The sequence below is a fragment of the Ixodes scapularis genome, unplaced genomic scaffold (genome assembly GCF_016920785.2).
Source record: "Ixodes scapularis isolate PalLabHiFi unplaced genomic scaffold, ASM1692078v2 PGA_scaffold8__174_contigs__length_109621045, whole genome shotgun sequence".
In the NCBI taxonomy this organism is placed as follows: Eukaryota; Metazoa; Arthropoda; class Arachnida; order Ixodida; family Ixodidae; genus Ixodes; species Ixodes scapularis.
The window spans coordinates 11,160,572-11,180,795 of NW_024609883.1; the positions used below are offsets into that span (position 1 = coordinate 11,160,572).

Genomic DNA, 20,224 nt, shown 5'->3' on the forward strand with positions numbered 1-20,224 from the left:
TTTTTGGGCCATTAAAAAGGATCCTGACTACTTGAGATTTACCTAGTCTTCTGGCGTGGACCACGGGTATCTCCAAGGTTAGCCCAGCTTTTAGGAGAGCATCATCAACGTCGTCGCCAACACCCTTGATGACGCCGACGGCTCCATCGCGGGGTCCGGGCTCGTACGACTTCACAGTGACTCCGCACAGAGATGTTAGTTTTAGAAGCGATCGAGTAGCCTGTGCGTTTCTGGTGTCTACTGCGATCAAGTTCAGTCGGTTGTTTGGGCGTATCATCTGGATGCTTTCTGGGCAGTGGTTTTCCAGCTCGGAGGAAACTCTCATGATGCTAAGTTTGGTGAGGGAATCTGTGTGGTTCGCTGGTACAAATATGACAGTTGGTCCTACTTGTGGAGCCTTAGGCGGTGATTCGCTTGGTTTGGGACGCTTTCTCGATGTTACCAGTGTGTAGCGGTCGTGCTCAGATCTTTGAGCTATTGCAGATTCTTCCATGTCGTCGTCGGTACCACGAGGTGTGCCTTGGCCGGGTGTCAATGACGCTTCACTGCCTTGTGAAAGTGATGAAGGAAGAAGGTCTGCAGCTCTAGAATCCATAGGAACGTCATTTGGGTTGCTCGGTTCAGCAGAGTAAGAATGTTATATGACGTACTCTGACGAGTGTGTTCCGTGATCGTTCAGCTCGGTGTTTTGCATGGTGTTGAAGAGCCAAAAGCCCCACACGCGCTCAGGGCGTGGGGCGAAGGATTGTAAATATGAAGTGCCGCAGTTGTAGTTAGTACGCGAATAAATTATACGATTACTTCAGTTGATATGAAGGAAGTGATCAGAAAAGTCACCTACTGTTCTGACTCGTCGTCGTCGTTTTTTTTGTCAGTAGAAGAATATGCGGTTTTCTTCTTTTTCTTTTTATAAAAAGCCAGATGGGATGGCAACTCAGAACCCCCTACTCTTTTTTTTTCTTCTTTTTCTTGATACTGATTTTGGTCATAGGTAGTGCTGGTGGTGCCGTTTTCATTAAGTCAGTAGAAGAATATGCAGTTTTCTTCTTTTTCTTTTTATAAGAAGCCAGATGGGATGGCAACTCAGTTCAGTTCAGAAAGCGTTTATTGGCCATAAAATAAGGGTAAGGGATGGGGGAGTGCGTCGGCGGCTGCAAGGTCTGGACGCTGGCAAAAAAAAAGAAGAAATAATTAAACTAGGCTAAATAAAGATATCCAGGTTCGCCTCGTAGATGAAATCTATGAGACTTCGGAGGATGCTTCTCTTGTTGTCCTCTTCGCCTGGCGGGTGTGTCCAACCTTCCAGAGAGGCGACGTTACTCGGTCGGTGCTTCGACCTGGTGATCTTGTATTTGGGGCATTCCCACAACAAGTGAAAAGTGTCCGCCTTGGCACCCATATTGCACTTGGTGCAGGTGCCGGATCTCTTCCCGCGGCTCCAAGATGCTATGCGCGCTGGTGTTAATGTTGTGTCTGTTCTGATCCTGGTCAGGAGGACCTTGGCCCTTCTTCCAAACCCTGTTGGCAGAGGAGGGTTTGGTGTTGGGGGAAGTTTCTCCCAGAGTGTTGATTGGTATTCTTGCTTGATTTGGGCACGTTCCTCTCCTGGATCGTACCCTCCATCGTTGCAGTCTTCCTTTCGTGCTCGACTAGCCGGTGCCCGATCGCGGACGGGAGCGTAGCCGTGGTCGTGGTCTTGCAGTGAAGGTGTATCGTCTCGGTCACGGGGAGCGAGAAGGGACGTGCGGGCGAGTCGATGCACCTCTTCGTTGCCGGGTATTCCTGCGTGTGCTGGAATCCAGGCTATTCTCGTAGTCGTGCCTCTTGCTAGTAGCAGTGAGGCGAGTTTCTTGATATTACGCACGTCTGCGCTAGGGCTTCTTGATTTTCTGCATTCTTTTACCACTTCCTGAGAGTCCGTAAATATCCGGAGATGCTCTGGTGGTGGTTCAGGTAATGCAAGGGCCGTCTCGAGGGCAAGGCGACTGCTGCAAGTTCTCCCCCTTTCACCGAGGTGCGGGCTGGAAGGTTCTTGGTTGCGCTTGTGCCTAGTGTTGGAAAGATAACAGCCGCGGTCTTTAGAGTGACTGGGCCGTCTATCGAAGCAGTGTCCGTGTATGCAGCCACGATCCCGTTCGTTCCTTCTTCCCACGCCTCCGTCATCTTGATGTGTGCCCTAGCGAGGCGGTCTTGTTGCTTTTTGTCGCCCTTCCGCGTGCTTGGCTTGTTGTCTGTGATTTCTGCGTGATCTTCCCATGGCGGGAGTTCCTGTGGTAGCTTGGGTAGGTCTCCGGTACATCTCAATAGGAGTTCCAGGATCCTTCTCCCTTGTCGTGTGTGCTTAAGTCTCTCCCCGTGTGCGACCGTGCGGGCAACAACGGTTTCGTGTAGGGAGTTAATCTGAGCGTGTTCGTTCAGCTTGCCCAGGGGGCAGAACTTGTGCAGGCCCGTGATTATTCTTTTTGCTTGGTTGTTCAGAGCTTCGAGCTTCTGCCATTGCGCCTTGGTCAGCCAGTAGTGTCGAGCCCCGCAGCAGACACGCGAAACTACTAAAGCTTTGACCATTCTTCTGGCAATTTCTTCTGACGCTCCACCCCTTGCGCTACAGATGCGCCGAATGGCATTAAGGGCAGAGTTGCAATGTTTAAGTGTGTCCTGTAGCCAGATGTCTGCCTTACCGGTCTCCTCAATAGTGATCCCTAATATCTTGACAGACGTGGATGGCTCGATTCGCTTGCCTGCAAGAACGAGGTTTAGTTGTTCTGCAATCTTGGCGAGATGGTGTCTTTTCGGTGCGATTACGGTGTAGTTGGTTTTCTCCGGAGAGGCTTGCATTTTCACTCTGCATAGGTGGGCTTCGATTGTATCTAGGCCCGCTTGTAGAGTGTCTTGCTGTCTTGCAATGTCGTCGTTCTTGGTCCATATCGAGACGTCATCCGCGTACACGGTGAAGCCCAAGTTGGGGATCTTTGCAAGTTCGTGAGGCAGGGCTGCCATCGCGATATTAAAGAGCGTTGGTGACAGCACGGAGCCTTGTGGGACTCCGACTCGGTTCACTCTCGGTTCGCTGTCGTGCGAGCCGCAGCGTACCGAGAACGTTCTCCCTTCAAGGAAGTTCTTGACAAAGTTCAGCGGCCTTCCGACTATGCCGAGTCTTCGGGCTTCGTTGATGACTGATGCGTGTGGGACCGAGTCAAAAGCTTTCTTGACATCAATCGCCACAATTGTTCTGATGGTTGCGCGGTTGGGGTTGATGTTTCGTATTACGTCAGCCGATATGAGGGTGAGGCTTTCTTGCGTTCCGAGACTCGGTCGAAACCCTGTCTGGGCGGGGTGGAAGGCGTCCGTAGATTCCAGATGCCATACGATTCTTGCAAGTACCATTCGTTCCATCAACTTGCATGTGCATGACGTTAGAGAGATTGGCCTGTAGCTGGAGAGTGCACCTTTGTCTTTGCCCGGCTTGGGAATTGGAATGACGAGGGAGTGCTTCCACTGCTGGGGAAGTTTGCCAGTTTCCCAGATCTGGTTGATCATGTCTAGGAGTTGTTCTTTCGTGTTGTCTGGGTGGTTTCGTAGCATAGCCATAGTGATTTTGTCTGATCCCGGTGCCGTGTGCAACTTCCCTTGATTCAAGGCACACTCGAGTTCTCCGCGCGTAAAGAGACGGTCCATCTCGTGATCGGGAGCCAGAATTTCTTGATAGTAAGGGGGGGCGCAGCCGGTTAGGTCAGGTTGAGGAAAGAAGAGAGGCCAGATTCACGAAGAGCTTCTTAGGCTACGACAACTTAGCTAAGAAGTTCGTAAGTTAAGAACATCGTAAGAAGAGGAGAAATCGGTATTCACGAACGCGTTCTTAAGTGAGAGGAGGAAAGCGAAATTCTCTCGCGGGCAAACGACGACTTCCGGTGTCTCGCCAACAGCGAGAGCGGGCTGTTGCTATGACAACAGCGTCTACAACAACCTGATCAGCCAATCAGAGAGCTCGTTTTCACGGCGGGCTGCAGAGCACGTGCGCCAGACACAAAACAGAGGCTGTCTGCTACGCTCTTCCACGATGTCGGCACCAAAGAAGTTGCGGATGCCAAATTTTACTGAGTCCGAGATCACCGCCTTGGTGGACGGATATGAAAAAAATAAGAGAGCAATCGAAGCGAAGGGAGACGGCCCGCACGGCTCCCAAGCCAAGCGGCGGGCGTGGGAACGCATCACGGCGACGCTATTCGCGGTGTCAGGGATCCGACGTGAGGTCGCCGACGTAAAAAAAAAGTGGGCCGACTACAAGAGTGCCAACAAAATCCGCGGTAAGGTCGATTTCTACGCTCTTAACTTACGTATGTAGTGTGGAGCTCACTGTGATTCCAGCTTGTCGCAATTCATAGGAGCTGCAGTCCGGCGCAGCCAAAACGCCACGGGAGGCGGCCCGGGAGAACCCGATTTGACGGAGGCTGAGGAGCGCGTCATAGGCCTCCTTAGTGAAAATGCCCTCGTGGGCATAGAAGGGGCCTTCGATATAGGTGTGCGCCCAGCACGCCAGTCTGGTAAGTGCTAAATGCTCATCAATGCCCGAGGTGCTGGCGTTCAAGCGCGCGGCTGCGGGAAGGAATATTATTCGTTCCGTTACCGCACTTCTAGGCTTCACTGTGCGATTGACACTCATTGCGGGCATTAGGAGCCATCGAAAACTGCGTCGTCTTGAGTGTCATCCTATTTGCTTTTCAACTTTCTAGACGCTCGGGAACCACCCCAAGCAGTTGCGCCGACCGCGGCTCGGTGTTTATTTCACCCATATGTAAGTTCGCAATATTTCAGCTTGTTACAAAATCCTGACATAATCATGGTACTCTCAGCTTTCGTCGCGGATCCGGGAGCGGGACCCAGCAGCGCTCCAGACCAAGGTTGGCCCGTGCACTCAAAGTCAGTTCTTATTTTGATCAGTGAGGGAGTGACATATACAGGTGCAAATGATTGTTAAAGGTGCTCTTGTCTCTTCCAATTACAGCTTGGGGGATATGGGGGACCTTTCCAACCAGAGTGAGTATTATGAACCACAATAAGGTCAAGTGTTGATGTATAAATGTTTGTATTTAGCATGTGAAATGTATAGTACGGTTAGCGTGTAATTAAATTCAGAGCAGTGTTTGAGGTCTGGCCCTCCAAAAGGAAATTAATGTATCTGAAAGTCTAGTCACAAATAACTTGATAATATGGTACTATTTCATACCATTATACTAAGAAAAAATGTGGCATTCGGACTTGTCGAACACCTTTTTAATAGCTTTCTGTACAATATAGAGCATTGTCAGTGGCAACAAAAGATTACTTTTTTTAGTCTAACAGTGTTGTTGAAGTCGTTTCCAGTTATTTTAAGTCTCACATGGCATTACATCCAATGTAAACCCAAGTTACAAACTAAGTTCTTCCTCCCTTGGGCTTACAGGGAGAGAAAGGAAAGAGGGAGGAGGATATTTAGGTTTGGAGAGAGTAGCGAAGGAAAAGGATATTTTGGTTTGGAGAGAGTAGCGAAGGAAAAGGATATTTTGGTTTAGGGAGAGAGAGCATATTGAGGATAATGCGTTTGGGCATTCTGTCAACATATTAAATAACACTAAATGCCAGAAAACCCTACTTTGCTGGTGTGCACTGTTAAACACCGAGGTCACGATTCCACTTAACCTCATTCAGACGCGTTATAGAATGGTTTGGTTGTTTAAGGTAGTGTCTCAGTGGCGCTTCGGTCATTACAGGGTAGTCTCAGAGCATATAATGGGCCAATCATATTTTGTCTACTTCAAAGGCCCCAACAGAGGTGAAAACCCAGCAGCGTGTGCCACGGCCTCACGGCCTGCCTCAGCAAGACCAGGATCGGCGCGACCTGGGTCAGCCCGGCCTGCAGCGGTAAGAGCTGCAGCTGCGAGGGCTGCAAGTGCCTCAACTGCGGAGAGACCTGCCACCACTCCCGCAACGATTCGACAGAGTGAGTGTCGAACAGTACAAATTTAACGTGCCGCACTGCAAATGAGCTTTGCTAGGAGAGGTGGATGGTTATTCCTGTTCTATGTTTTCATTCTTAAACATGACCACTTCTCGAGGAAAGCTATTCTCAGAAATTCTGAAACAAAAAAAGACGAGACAATATTTTGAAGGTCAGTAGGGCATGTTGGTACCTTCGACCCCATGTTGCCGGTGAGGTCTAGTTTGATCTGCAGCCTGGTTTGTCACCATCATGGCAACGAAGTGTCGGGTGCCATTTACATTACATTAGACAAATGATGTCAGCCCTCAATCGCCTCAGGTGATGGGCTTGGGCATGTGTCTATGGTGGCAACAAGCAAACCAAACTGAAGAGCTGAACGTAAACAAAAACAGTTCCAATAAATATGCCATGCTGAGGTCTCATTTTCTCCAGTACCGAATGTTTTGGTAAAGCTTATATAAAAATGTAGACTTTTTTTGCATTTCAGAGTCTGGTTTTCTTCACCTGCAACATAGGGCAAAAGTATCAATGTGCCGTATGCGTACCTGTCACGTACATGTGTGCATTCTGTTAACAAAACTTTCATCCTTATTCGACCCCATCAGGCAGCAACGACGAGGTTGGCCACGACATCTTGAAGTCACAAAGGGCAATATTGGAGAAGCTTGACTTGCTGGTCAGTGCACAGCAGGGCCTGCTGGCAACGCAGCAGCAGCTCCTAGTGACGCAGCAGCAATTGGTGCCGCTGAAGGCGCACAAATATGGTGTACACTTTGACGACAAGTCTTCCTGAGGAATAAACGATGTACTACGCCCCATATCAACATAGTATCTTGCATAACAGCGGACTCTAATGGCCCAGTGAGCTGATAACAATGCCAGAGCAAAGCACATGACACTGGGGGAACTTTATTATACCATTGTCACATGTGTGACCCAAAATCTTCAAGAACGCACATTATAAAAAAAAATTCAGAACAACCTCACTGTCCTTCTAAGTGAAAGCATGGCGAACAAGTGCATCTCTCACAGATGCACCCACTGCCATGGGCCGTGCCCTACGAGTTCTTGCTGTTGCCGTGGGTTGAACACTATCGTCGTCGTCGTCGTCGTCGTCCTCCTCCTCCTCCTCCTCCTCCTCCTCCTCCTCTTCCTCCTCGTCCTCGGATAATTCAACTGCAAACAAAAAAAGAACCATTAAAGCTTTCCTAGTTATATTAACTCGGAATGTCAATTGTGTATAACGTGTTAGCTGGCACCCAACTACACAAACTCTGTTAGCTGGTAAACAAAGAAAGAAATGGCTTCATTCTCGTGAGCACTTCAAGGGTACCTTGCTTTTAGCACTTTTAGCAGATAGCTTTCCAAAGCTCAGACAAAATGCACACTCATAGATAGGGATTATTCCATTTCCGTATGCTTTTGTTCCCATGCGAGATTATTTTTGAGAGCTGTGGATGTCGGGTGACTGAATAGTGCCTGATATGTGCAATCATTGGGGATTCTGCACATTTATCTGTTCAGAATCTTAGAATCGTGGGGTTGATCCCCACCTCTGCCCGTTTCAATCTAGATGAACATTTTAGTGCAAATTAAAAACCCCAGGCTTGCAGTCATACTTTGCTGGCTAAGTTGGTTATCTGCAACGAAGCCAACATGTGCTGTGACAACCGCTATGTCCAAACGCCGAGCTTGCTTGTTTACACGAGGCCTGGTTCAGACACTTAACGTTCATCGCATTCTGAATGACTGAAACGACAGTGTATGTCGTATACAATGAAAGAAGAATATAACAATTAGCTTTCCTGAGCAATAATGTACCATGATCTTCCTACTTTCCCAGTCGTTGCTGATTCTTTTTTCGCTGCGGACACAATAGGCACAAATTTCCAGTTTGCTGGTGTACCGTGTTCAGCAATGCCTACAGCTTTATACATTTCTGCATATTTGAGTAATGCAAGCAATGCATTTGGTTGCAACACAATGCCGTGAACAGTAGTTGACCAATAGACCGAGCTCACAAAACCCTCTGCATAAGTGACATCGCCATAACTAGCTCACAGTGAGAGACCGCTGTGTGTGCCATCTGGTGCTTTGCAATGCCATGCGTACACAAAACTAAATTTTCCTTTACGCACTGCGGAAGTAGTGGCATAGCGCATTTCGACAGTGAGATTGGTCTTTTGAAACCCCAAATACACTGCCTTGCTGCCAGGAGCGCTTAAATTGTGGAAAGGGCCTATTATATTACCTAGTGGTTCGTTGAAGGACACATGGTGGCGCATGCAGTAGTTGTGTAAAACTACGCAGGCCACAGTGATGCGGCAGCAGATCTGAGGCTTGTACTGGAGTACTCCTCCAGATTTGTCCAGGCACCTGAATCTGGACTTGAGGAGTCCAAACGTTCGCTCAATGACCTGTCGGGTCTTCGTCAGCGCCTCGTTGTACTCTTCCTCCGGTTCATCCTTCGGTGCCCTGATTGGGGTCATTAGCCAGGGCTGCACGGAGTAGCCAGCATCCCCTGCATTATGCAAAGACAGGCTTGAATAGTAATTTCATGTCACCACATTTGACTGTCATGGTTTCTGCAATAAATAGTTGTGTATACATGGCACATATACATATATATGTGGCCATGGTTTCTGCAATAAATACTTGTGTATACATGCCACATATACATATATATGTGGCTTGCATGTGACGTCACGAGACCACACTGGGAGTCGTTCCGACCACTACATCCTGTTGGCTCGCTGAGGCATCATGACCTACAGCCGGTGACAGGTCAAGAACGGAGTGGAAGCTCCTCCCACCCCTTTCCACTTCAGCGGAGCGAACGGTAGAGAGAAGGTCACCTCCTCTCTGGCGTTCACTTTACTAGAGTGGAAAGAGGTGGGAGGAACTTCCGCTTCATTCTTGACCTGTCACCGACTATAGATGAGGTTCCCCTCAAACTCGCCTTTGTCCCCCTCAGGAATTACCTTTTACCCCGAACTTCACACACAAAAGCAATCCTCCCCCTTACCCACTTATCCAGAACGGAAAGAGAAAGAGAAGGCAGTATTTGTGGCCACCACTGAGAGAGAATAGTGTTTGTGGCCATCAACATGGTGTCTGTAGTGACATCGGTGCAAGCCAAGTATAGTGTGGCGCTGCAATCTTGAATTGTCAATACAAAACAAAACTGCAAAGAAATGCATTTTGATCATTACTGCTTTCGGAGCACATTCCCAAAAATTTAAGACTACTGGACGATGTCTCTTACAGTCATAGTGCAAATTGTTGCCTTTATATTAGGTTTTCTTTGTGTGCAGCAATGTTCTACTGCACCCTTTCAGTAGAAACTTACCAAGCAGCCAGCCATCAGGGGCAGTGCCAGCACAGAACTTCTCATAGAGGTCACAATTCCTCCACATAAAACTGTCGTGGGTGCTGCCAGGCCACTTGACAGTCAGCTGGGTCACTACGTTGTTGGCATCACACACAGCCTGGACGTTAATCGAAGTGTATCCCTTGCGGTTGAGGTAAACTGGTTTGTCCTCCTTGGACACCTTGATGGCCACATGGGTGCCGTCTATGCAGCCGAGCACCCGTGGGAAGCCAGCGATCCCGAGGAAACCTGTAGAATGAGTTAAAAGAAAACAGACATGCAAGTATGATACAACCGTAATCCTCATACACTTGATTTCACCACAACATGGTGAATAGATAATGCCGTGACCTTAGCAAGCCAATCACAATGTCGGTGCGGGCATGTAAATTTGAGGGTTTACATGCCAAACCAATGAAGGGCATCTGACACGGCCCAGTGGAGTACTGAGAGTCCATTCTGGCCACCTGGGGATCTTTTGATATGCAAACAAAACTTTGGCTAATGGCACGCCTCCTTCTGTGCAATAAGCCTCCGAGATATTGCAGGGACCTTAGCCAACCCGCCACCTGGGCATCTGCAGGAAGGCGCTTTGCCTAGGAGCTACAAGGGCAGCCCGGTGCGAGGCATGTGACAATGTATCGGTACTCCTCCCATGAAGAGGAATTGTATGCTTCGCATTGTTGCTTAGGTTGGCTGAAGAAAGCCGTAGCATTCGCTCGTTATCAAGTTATGCTGAGACAAGGTATAATTGCATGCTCAGCATGTGAAAACTATTAGTGCCATAAATGGTGTATACAACCTCGTGATATGCCCCTAAGTAATAATGCAAAAACTGGCATGCTCGAGAAAGGCAGTCTCGTTTCTTGTATGCACAGGACTCTGTGCTCAGTGGACTTGTAATACCTGATTGGAAAAACAGCTCAGAAAACCCGGACTATGAAGAACAAACACGACAGGACAATGCTTCAATAACAGCACTGTCCTGTCGTGTTTGTTCTTCGTAGTCCGCGCTTGGTCAGTCACGCGACGGAGCACACTAGATCAAAGAGACGGGAGCAAGCGACCAAGGCGATGAGCTACATTTCTAGAAAACAAAAACAGAACGACCCGACGAGCGGCGGTGAGAATTCTCCGTCGCTCGTCTCATCGCTCGCTAAATCGTTTACATGCGGTTCAGCTATTTGCTTTGGTAGTCAAGATAGATATTTTTTAGTGTCTGCGCGTACACATGAGCGGCGGTGGACTTGGCATCTGGATTGATATCAAGTGACGGTAGGCATACGCACTCCCGTCATGCTATTATATTTAGCGCGTTTGTAGAACAGCGACTAATATGCTCGCAATCGGTTACGTTTGCGCCGGCGGAATAACGCCTTTGCTAACGCCGTAGTATACTCACCGATCGAAGTGAGGGACGCTGCTCGCCGTGACGTTGGGAAGCAAATCGCCTCCCCGGCTATCAGGACGAGGGCCTGGCTCACGTTGTTGGCGATTCGTGAGGTACTCGCCTGGCTCAGGTGTCCCACCTCGCCTACCACGGATTGGAAGCTACCGCTCGCGTAAAAGCGTAGCGCCACCAGCACCTGCACGTCGACCGGCAGTGCACAACTCCGCTTTGTCGGCCGACGAAGAGTTGAGGCGACCACGTCGCACAGCCGAAGCACGGCCTCCTTCGGCAGGCGGTAGTATCGTTCTAAAATGTGCTCCGGCACGTCGTTCACCGTAATCCGAGGGCGGAACACCCGCTCGCGCCTCAAAGTCCTCTGTCCGTCGAGGCGCATCAACCAACCGATATAGGTAGCCATGTTGGAAGAAAAGTTCGTAAGACAGCTCGGAGGCTGTCGTAGGATTCGTTCGTAAACCACGCAAAAGTTACGAACATTTCGTTTCGTGAATTCGGATTTGTTCTCAGGTTTTGTCGTAAGTACTTTTTTGTTCGTAAGTTCGCTTCGTGAATCTGGCCTGAGATCTCCCGACATTCTGGCCAACTGTTCCTCAGACTTGTTCAGTTTGAGAGCTAGTGTCTGCGTCGCTCCTTTAGTCTTCTTTTTTCCGAGCAAGGCTCGACTCGTAGCCCAGAGCTTCGTCATCGAGGTCTTGTCGGAAAGTGAAGCGCTGTAATCTAGCCAGCGGCGTGAGTCTAGTTTTTGGGCGTACACCTTTGCTTCCACCGTCGCTCTAGTAATAGCTTGCCTGCCTAGTGGGGTTTTTTGCCCCTTTCGGTACTTCTGCACCGCTTGCAGTCGCTTGGCCCAGAGGTTGAGAAGGAAAATATCAGGGTTAGGAGCGTCTTCTTCAACGTTCGTCTTGATTGTGGCTGCCTGCAGGGCGCTGTTGAGGAGGCTCTCGAAGCTGGACTCTTCTGATTTGTCTTCCCTAAGGACGTCCCTGAACCTGTCCCAGTGAACGGTCTTGGCCACTCGTTTCTTCGTCATGTTCTTTACCTTCTTTGTGGGCGAGAACTCGAAGATAATGGGGAAGTGATCGCTGCCCCATGGGTCTGGGAGACACTTCTATTTTTGATGCTGTATGTACTGATTTGTCGTCCATGATAGATCTGGTGTCGTGTCCTTCTGTCCGGCTCCTCCCAGTCTTGTCTTGGTTCCTTTCTTGTTTGCCAATTGCAAACGAAATGTTTGCATCTCACCTATTAGATCTTCCGCTCCGTTCGAAGACTGTGCGTAGCCCCACGTTTGGTGTTGGAGGTTGAAGTCTCCGCCGTAGTGCTTCTGCTCTCGGGGGTATACATCGTGCAGATGAGCGATCCATCCGTGGTTTCTTGTATGCGTCTTGTCTCTAAGCGGTCTCTAGTAGATGGACACAAAAATGTGGTTCGTCTGCTGAACCGTTGCGCGAACTGCAACCACTTCTTGGTGTTCATCACAGTATGGAGTAAGGTCGACCTGGTGTTGATACCAGTCGCTCCTTGCGTAGACAATAGCTTTTCCCGGTGGAGAAGCCGAGTAACCTGGGCGCTTGGATGTGATTGATGGGCTGGAGTAGGCTGTGTAGCCGCTAAAGTTGATGCTTGACGTGTTAGTTTCCTGAAGTAGCATTACGTCGGGACGTTCATCGGGCTTGTCCAGGAGTCGTATCCGAAGCTCCGCCGCCCGTTTGCGAAGCCCCTGACAGTTCCACTGGAGTACCTTAATCATTTTTCCATAAAGAATTGGGCTGCGAGTGCCCGTTGATGATTGGCGTATTCTTTATACTTCTTGTTTTCCTCCTGTAGAGACTGAACGATGGTGTTGAGTCTGTTTAGCTCTGCCTTGAGGAAGTTGCACGTGTTGCGCAATTCTTGTGCTTCTGCCGTTGGCGATGGTAGCGGTGGTGGCGAGAGACCCTGCTTGACCTTATTGGCCCACAGGTTCTCACCGGGCGGTACCGGGGTCTTGACTGGTCTATTTCCTATCTCCTGTTGTTGCTGTTGCAGCTTGTGCTGTTCTCTGAAACTCTTGATGTCTTTCCGCATCCTTTTGTTGGTTTCCTGCCACGTGGGGCATTTGCGGTCGGTTCCGAGGTGGCCCTTCTTTTTACATCCCTGGCAGTAGGGTGTAATGTCGGTACATCCAGGTCCCTGGGTCGGGTCCGTTGGTCTTGGATGGTCGGTTCCGCGTATAGGGCACACTGCCGTATTCGGGCATATATCGAACTTGTGTCCTAGACGGTGGCAGTGCCCGCAGGTTACTGCTTTCGGTTTGAACGGGAATACCCGCATGTACCTCTTGCCGTAAAGAACAGATCGAGGCGTTTTCTCTCCATCGAACGTGAGGACCGCCGTGTTTGACTTGCCTAGTCTTCGAGCGGCTACCACGTGAGGCTTTTCTGACTCAATTTCCGAATTGAGGACGTCGTCTTGCGGGTCCTCTTCCTTGGGATATATGTCATAAATGACACCCTTGCTGTGTGTACTCCCATAAGTCCTGAAGACTTGTATGGGTATCTTGCCTTTCTCTTCAGTGCCAATCTCTGTGATCTTCTCAAGAGTCTCGGCTAACTCTTTCGAATCTGTGCGGACCGAAATCGTGTTAGCCTTTTCTATGAGATGCATTGTGAAGGCCGTGGAGATGTGAGTGCCCGTGAGGTGCATTTTGAGTAGTGGAAGTAGGGGCTTGATCGAGATTTGTGAACGCGTCAAACGGATCTTATACTCGTACTGCCAGCGCCGGGTTGACTTGACTTCCTCGGAAGTTTGCTGTGTCGGGTCCCCTCGGACCCGTTTCCTTTTCTTCTTATACGTCACCTGGGTCCAACCAACCGTGTCCTCAGGTTCCTCTCGTGTAGCAGGCGGCATCTCGCTGACCGCGTTCGGTGGTGGTGCGAGTGTCCCCGCAGGTATCGAACTGGCGCGCTTGTTCTCCACTGCATGCGGCGCTGTGTCTGGTATGGGCGTGGTGCCGGCTGCGGCCGGCGCTTCTTGCGTTTGTTTTGTACCTAGAGGGTTTATTGGAGCTTTCTTTGAAGCCGATTTCTTCTTCTTCGCTTTGGTTGGCACAATTTCATGGGTTTCTCCAAGTATGTCCTTGAATATGTCTAAAAGGTTCTCCCTCGGGATACTCGCGAGAAGGGACCTTACAGCTTGTTCAACTGAAAAAGCCGTGTTTGGAATCGTGGAGGGCTCACCGAAGCATACAACGGCGGGGCACTCCATTGTTGGCTTTTTCAGTGTCGGAGTGGCAAGACTTGCCGGTCCCGCCTCGATAGGGGCGGTTTCGGCGTTGCTCGCAATCTTCGTGTCCATGGCTTCGGGCTGACCGCTTACATCGGTGGCTGGAACGTTGCTCGAAATAGTGGGCCTTTCTTCTGGTCCTCCTGGTGAGAAAACCCCTCGAGGAAGGCCGAATAATGAGCCCGAATTTGGCAGCTCGGTGCTGGTCATTTTGTTCGGGGAGCTCAGAAAATCGCGTCCGATCTTGTCGGTAGCTTCTTCTTTCTCCTGGCAACTCAGAACCCCCTAGTCTTTTTTTTTCTTCTTATTCTTGATACTGATTTTGGTCATAGGTAGTGCTGGTGGTGCCGTTTTCATTAAATCAGTAGAAGAATGTGTGGTTTTCGTATTTTTCTTTTTATAAGAAGCCAGATGGGATGACATCTCAGAGCCCCCTATTTTTTTTCTTCTTTTTCTTTTTTTCTTTTTTTCTTTTCATCTTTTTTTAAATTTTTTTTTCTTGCTCTCGCTGCTGAACTCGCGAGCAGGGGCACGCCGGACGTTTTTTTCATTTTTTGTTTCTTGCTCGCGCTGCTGAACTTACGAGCAGGGGCACGCCGGACGGCGGACGGACATACGGACATGGCTAGCCCCTAAGGAGCTTCGCCCCTAATAAATTATTATTCAATAAAATATGCGATTGAGTTTCAGGATGGTGGGAGATATGTTCTATTAAGAACAATATAGTATTTTAAAGCGCTGTTAAAGTTGTATGAATGGGTGACTGAAGATGGTAAAGTGTTCCAGATTTTAGTTTCGCATGATTGCATCAGTTGCTTGCCGTATATGTTACGAGATTGTGGTATGTAAAAGTGACCAAATGTGTTTGGAGATGTTCGCTGGCAGTGGATTGTTTGATTTTAACATATTTTTATTAAGCAAGCAATCTTATATATAAAGAAATGTGAAGTCGATGAAATATGATACGTGACGATTTTGAATAGTGGGAGTATGTCTAGATTCTGAGGGCTATCTTCTGTAATTTGATTAATGTAAGTGTTTTAGGTTATGGTAAGGTAAGTGTCATAAGTTATGCCCCGGGCCTCAATACAATGTGTTAAATGACTATGAAATATAGCAAAATATATAAGTTTCATCGTGGGAGTGTCAAAGCATTGTCTCGCCTTCAGTAAGGCATAACAAGTGTACGTTAACTTTTTACATGTGTTTATAAAGTGCTGTTGCCAATGAAGATGAGAAACTAATGTTACTCCTAGATATTTAAATGAACTAACTTCTTCCAGGATTGAATTTCCTATGCAAATTTTGAAACTGTTGGTATTTTTATTTGAACGAAAACAATATACTTAGTTTTATTTATATTTATAGTCAATTTGTTAGAATTAAACCACTCCTGTCATAGTGTTTTGTAAGTTACGCAATTAATGGTTTGTGTAAATTATACTCAATTACCTAGGGCAAAAAGTGGCGAGCTCCATAATCCTTCCCGGAGACATAGTGTTTCCATTTTCCCGGAGGGGGCAGACCTAGAATGTGGCTGAGGGGAGAGGGGGGGGGGGGGGGGGGGGTTACGGGTGCGTTAAAGGTAGTGATGGACCGAATCTGCCGAACTTCAGATTCGGCAAAGTGAACTTTTGCAGGAAAGTTCGGCAAAGATTCGGCAAAAATTCGGCAAATGTCTGCGCACGCGCGAGAACGCGACGGAGCCAACGGAGCCTTTGATTGCAAATGGACGCCGTGCAGTCGTGCGGTTACCATCGTGCAGTGTAGTACAACCAGCGGTTACGGTGCGGTGTGGGTAGGGAACACGGTACACGGTAACTGTGCGTTTGTGAGCGAGTGTGGTTCTCTTGAATATTTTCTGCCTCAAGAATAGAAGATCGACCAGTAATTTATGCAGTCCACTGCGCAAGTGACAAATGATGCGGTGCATTCTGAAACATTGAGACATTGGCCGACAATTACTTTAAAGCACTCCTCGCAGTTATAACAATTCTGTTTTCGGCTCACAAGTATTGTTTGTGCGAAAACAAAATAATGTTGCTTTTTCAATTAGTGTTATTTCGCGATTTTCATGTATCTGCATGAAACTAAACACAGAACTATAATGCTCGACGTTGCACATCCGACATTCACTTTCCGTACAAATTCCGAAACGTTCGTGTGTGTCCTAACACCAGAAACAGGCATTTTAAACGTTAAAAACGAGATGTTGCGAGTATGGGAAGCACACTTTCATGCAAAGCTGACGTCAAGTGACTCAAATCGGAGAACATGCATATTTACAATATTATTATTCTCTTTTCTGGTGAAGGCTCAGCAACCGTTGCATTCGTTTTTGCGCACGAAACGACGACTCCCAGAGAAAGCAAGAACGCAGCGTTATTGCCTTCTTTTTAGCAATGTACACCATGTACACCCACATGCAGGCTTGCGCTGATGACGCCTCAAAACCGAAACTCTCGTAGCGTGATTCGTGACTGCGCTACGCTCGCGCCCGGTCGGTGTCAGGGGCACAAAACGTGTATGGGCGCACTGCCTTTCCCTGAATACCTGCACACCGGGCGGCACTGTACAATAAAAGTGCAATAAAATACAATGCAATACAATACCCAACCTCGCCACTTCTGCAAGGAGTCACTAAAATTGCCAGTAAACACACAAAAACTGCACCGGCACAATTATCTTGCAGAATATAACCTAATTTAGTAAACATGTTGCATTTAAGTTAAGAAGAACGATGTTTAGCACAATATTTACGCCAGGAGGCATGTTTTAAGTCTGGAGCGAAACCGAAACTAACCCATGTTTTGGATTTAATTTCTCGGTATAGATCTTAATTTCGGATTCTTTCATATCTCGAGATCTGTCTTACATCGTAATTATTTAGTGAGAGTAGTTGTTCGCGGAAATTTTATTTTGTGACATACGAGTTTGATCCAGGCACTTCGAAATACTTTGGAGATCTCAGTATCCCTTTAAAGGTAACGTAATTAATATGTTGTATTTGTTGAAAAAGTCAGTGCTGATATTTGGGCGTTCTCGCTACCTTTCTCGCTCAGATAATTCTCATGTGAAACAATGAACTGTAGGCCTTTTAATGGTTTTTTTTTAAATATTTAGTTGATTAATTGCTTTAACATTATTCACAGCAGAAGCATAACAGAATAAATCAAATTTTTTCATTATGTTCACAAAACATAAAAATTAGAAAGCGCTGTTCTCACTACAAAAACCCAGAGACGGAATCCTAGTTAGACAGCTGAAGTGTGTGTGTTTTTTAAAGCAACGCGTGACGCATAGGACTTCGTATTACATTCAGTGTTTGACTCTTTGTTAGTCTTGATAACGATGTCAGAGTTTTTCATATGGTAAAAAGAAAACAGAACGAAATCTTTTTGGAAAGACTATTATGATTAAATCAGGGTGTCGAACCAGTCACTATTTCGGTTCGGTTCGGGTTCGGGTTCAGTAGCATTATATCTTGTTCCGGTTCGGTTCCGGTTTAGGGTAGCGCACATAATATCACTCCGGTTACCGGTTCTAATAAGCGCGAGCCGGTTCGAACCGGTTCATAACTCGAACTTTGAAAATTGACCGAGCAATTCCTGTAGCCTTTTTTGGGCACGAGATACTTGCAATAGAGACCCATTCCGAAACTACTCCCTCTTCAGGCAGATATTAAAACCCTCCACAGTGACGTGCGCAAAGGACATAATTAATGTGGCAAGACTATTACTTGTATGTTCCTGTTCTTAACTGAATTATATATAAGCGATGGACTTTCCATTTTTATGGTTTTTTTTTTTTTTTTTACACACGCAGCTGTGCAGTATTTCAAACTCTGCCAGAAGAGGGCGTAATTTCGGGATGGGTCCATAGACCTTTCCAAAAAAGAGCTTGTGGCCGGTGCCACGTACCTTAAGTGTTCGTGCGTATAGCGAGTGCTTTGCTCGCTTTCCGAATCGGCGAACACGTTCGTGCTCGGCTGTAAAGAAGGGACGCTGTGCTGTAATTTTGTAAACAGTAAAAAGGTCTCTAGCTGGATTGCTTCTCCTGTATACGTTTTTGTTTGTTTCGCTCTTCACACACTTGTTTTTTTTAGACATGCTATCTGTTTCGGCGCCCAATAAGATGTCGCAGCTATGCCCCAGAGTGGCTGGCAGGGGAACGAGAGGAGACAAGTGAGCCGTAAAAAAATGAAAGCCGTTTACAAATCCCTGTAACGCCGAATTGGAGCGCAGCTCTTAAGGAGGAGTAGGGGAGGGTACTGAGGGGGGTCACGTCACCTGTGGGTAGTCACGTGGCCCCAAGGGATCACGTGACCTCGGGGGGGGGGGGGGGTCACGCGACCCCCCTCCCCCCGGTTACGCCGACGCCGACGCTGCTCAGGCTGGAAACGGGCCCCTAAGAGCTGCGCTCTAAAACAGAAACAGGTACGTCGAGTGCGCAGTTGGGGGGGGGGGGGGGGTAGTTTATCGAATCCTGTGGAGCTGTGGTCGCGTATACGTAGCGTGTGTACTTTCCGGTGTTTATTTGTGAGAAAATTTGGCAGATGTTTTTCGGTGCTTATTTATTTTCAAAACACCGGTGTATTTCGGTGGAACGTCTCACGACGAGGCTAAAATCGGTGAATATCGGTGAAAAAAAGCGATTGATCACAGACAAAGTTCCAATTTTATTCACATAGTTCATACACTTCTCTAGGAAGCAACTATTTCTAACACTTGGTTATTATAGTAGATGCAAGCATACTTTCATTCTTGCATCTACACGCAAGGAACGTGCTGCCGTCAGGGCAGCACGTTCCTTGCGGTTCGCAACCCGCAATTATGAAAACGCACGCTCCTGTACGACACGGACGTTGGCAGTGTCTTCCAGGAACCACAGCAACCTCTGAATACATGGCTTGCACCGACATCACTTGGCCAGACACAATGAGGAAAAGGCACGTGAGAGCCTACCCTCCACTGCGTTAATTTTTCCACAAAAGAGGGCCATGGAAGACACAATAGGGGAAAGGCGTTTAGAGCTTAGCTTCCACTGCGTTCACTAGACGCTTTTGACCCTCAGAAAGGACGCCACCTGCAAGCCATGTATAAACACTGGAAGAATGCAGGATCCACGACATAACACGTTTGACGAACCTCTACGGGGAAAGGGTTTCGCTAGGTCGGAAACTAGCAACCACCGGTGTTTTTCGGTTTTAAACCAGGGCGAAAATATCCAACCACCGGTGTTTTTCGGTTTTAACCGATTTTATATTTTCGTCACCGACGGATGTTTATCGGTGTTTTTCGGTTAAAACCGGAAAATGCACACCCTACGTATACGTTGGCCAGACTGGCCGTCGTGTCAATGACCGGGTACACGTGAGCGTACACGGTCGCTGCTGTCAACCTCGGGAGGGCACCTTCCTCTACATTGCGCCATTTGCTTGTGTGCGCCGAAATTTGAGAGCATCACGGTTTTGGGGAGGGGTGCTGACAAGACTGGCACGCGAGCTGCTGGAAGCCTACGAGATAGGAAAGGAAGGAGTGCAATGCGTCAGCCAAACCTCGATATCTTTTCAAAAAAAAAAAAAAAAAGAAAATGAGCACGTGTTGATGCAGCGACGGTCTGGTGATTTTGGTTGTTTTCCTTTGTGTTTTCATTTCATTAAACGTTCAGTTGAAGTCCCCTCCCAGCGCTAGTCCTGTCCATTCCTTTCCTGCGTCCGTGTTTGTTTGTGCGCTGCTACCAGTTTGTTACCTGTTTTTATTGTAACCCATCTCCTATGAAATACCGCCCGGGGTGCTTAAAATGTTTAAACAAATAAATGAATAAAGATAAATAAATTACACGAAAGGCTGGAGCGTATTTAAATCATTATATTTATTCGGAATTATTTTATCCCACAGCAAAAGAGGAATATATTTGATGAAACCCCACTAGAACGTTCACATGTTATGACGTTCCATAGAGTTCTATATACTTATGGAGCCTTTCTGTTCAATAGACACGATAGACAACATGATGTTGTCTATCGTCGACTCGTTCAAGTTGGCTCAAAGCGGTGAAAACACAAACTTGAGCCCTGAGAAAGTTCGCTCTACGCTGACTTACGTAGCTGGCGCTGCCAGAGCAACCGTGGCTCGCTGGTAGAGTTCTGGTCGTTCAAGGTTATGGTTCTCGGTAACTTGTAACGTAACGAATAAAGTAATCC

At 47.7% G+C, this 20,224-nt stretch overlaps 2 protein-coding genes and 1 pseudogene across 2 annotated transcripts; 1 reads left to right on the forward strand and 2 right to left on the reverse strand.

Moving 5' to 3' along the window:
• Nucleotides 1-1,201: 1,201 nt before the first annotated feature.
• Nucleotides 1,202-2,835, reverse strand: LOC115326315 (annotated as a pseudogene).
• Nucleotides 2,836-4,781: 1,946 nt separating this feature from the next.
• On the forward strand, nt 4,782-6,770 carry LOC120837857. Its single transcript, XM_040499861.2, has 4 exons — nt 4,782-4,917; nt 5,003-5,034; nt 5,798-5,977; nt 6,583-6,770. Exons 1-4 carry the CDS (start codon nt 4,838-4,840, stop codon nt 6,768-6,770), a joined length of 480 nt encoding a protein of 159 aa, XP_040355795.1. The 5' UTR covers nt 4,782-4,837.
• A 379-nt stretch (nt 6,771-7,149) lies between these two features.
• On the reverse strand, nt 7,150-9,654 carry LOC115326308 (putative nuclease HARBI1). The gene is made up of 3 exons (XM_040207472.3): nt 9,327-9,654; nt 8,177-8,498; nt 7,150-7,153 (listed from the first exon to the last, which is right to left on the reverse strand). The coding sequence occupies exons 1-3, from the start codon at nt 9,652-9,654 to the stop codon at nt 7,150-7,152; spliced, it is 654 nt and encodes a 217-aa protein (XP_040063406.3).
• Nucleotides 9,655-20,224: the final 10,570 nt, after the last annotated feature.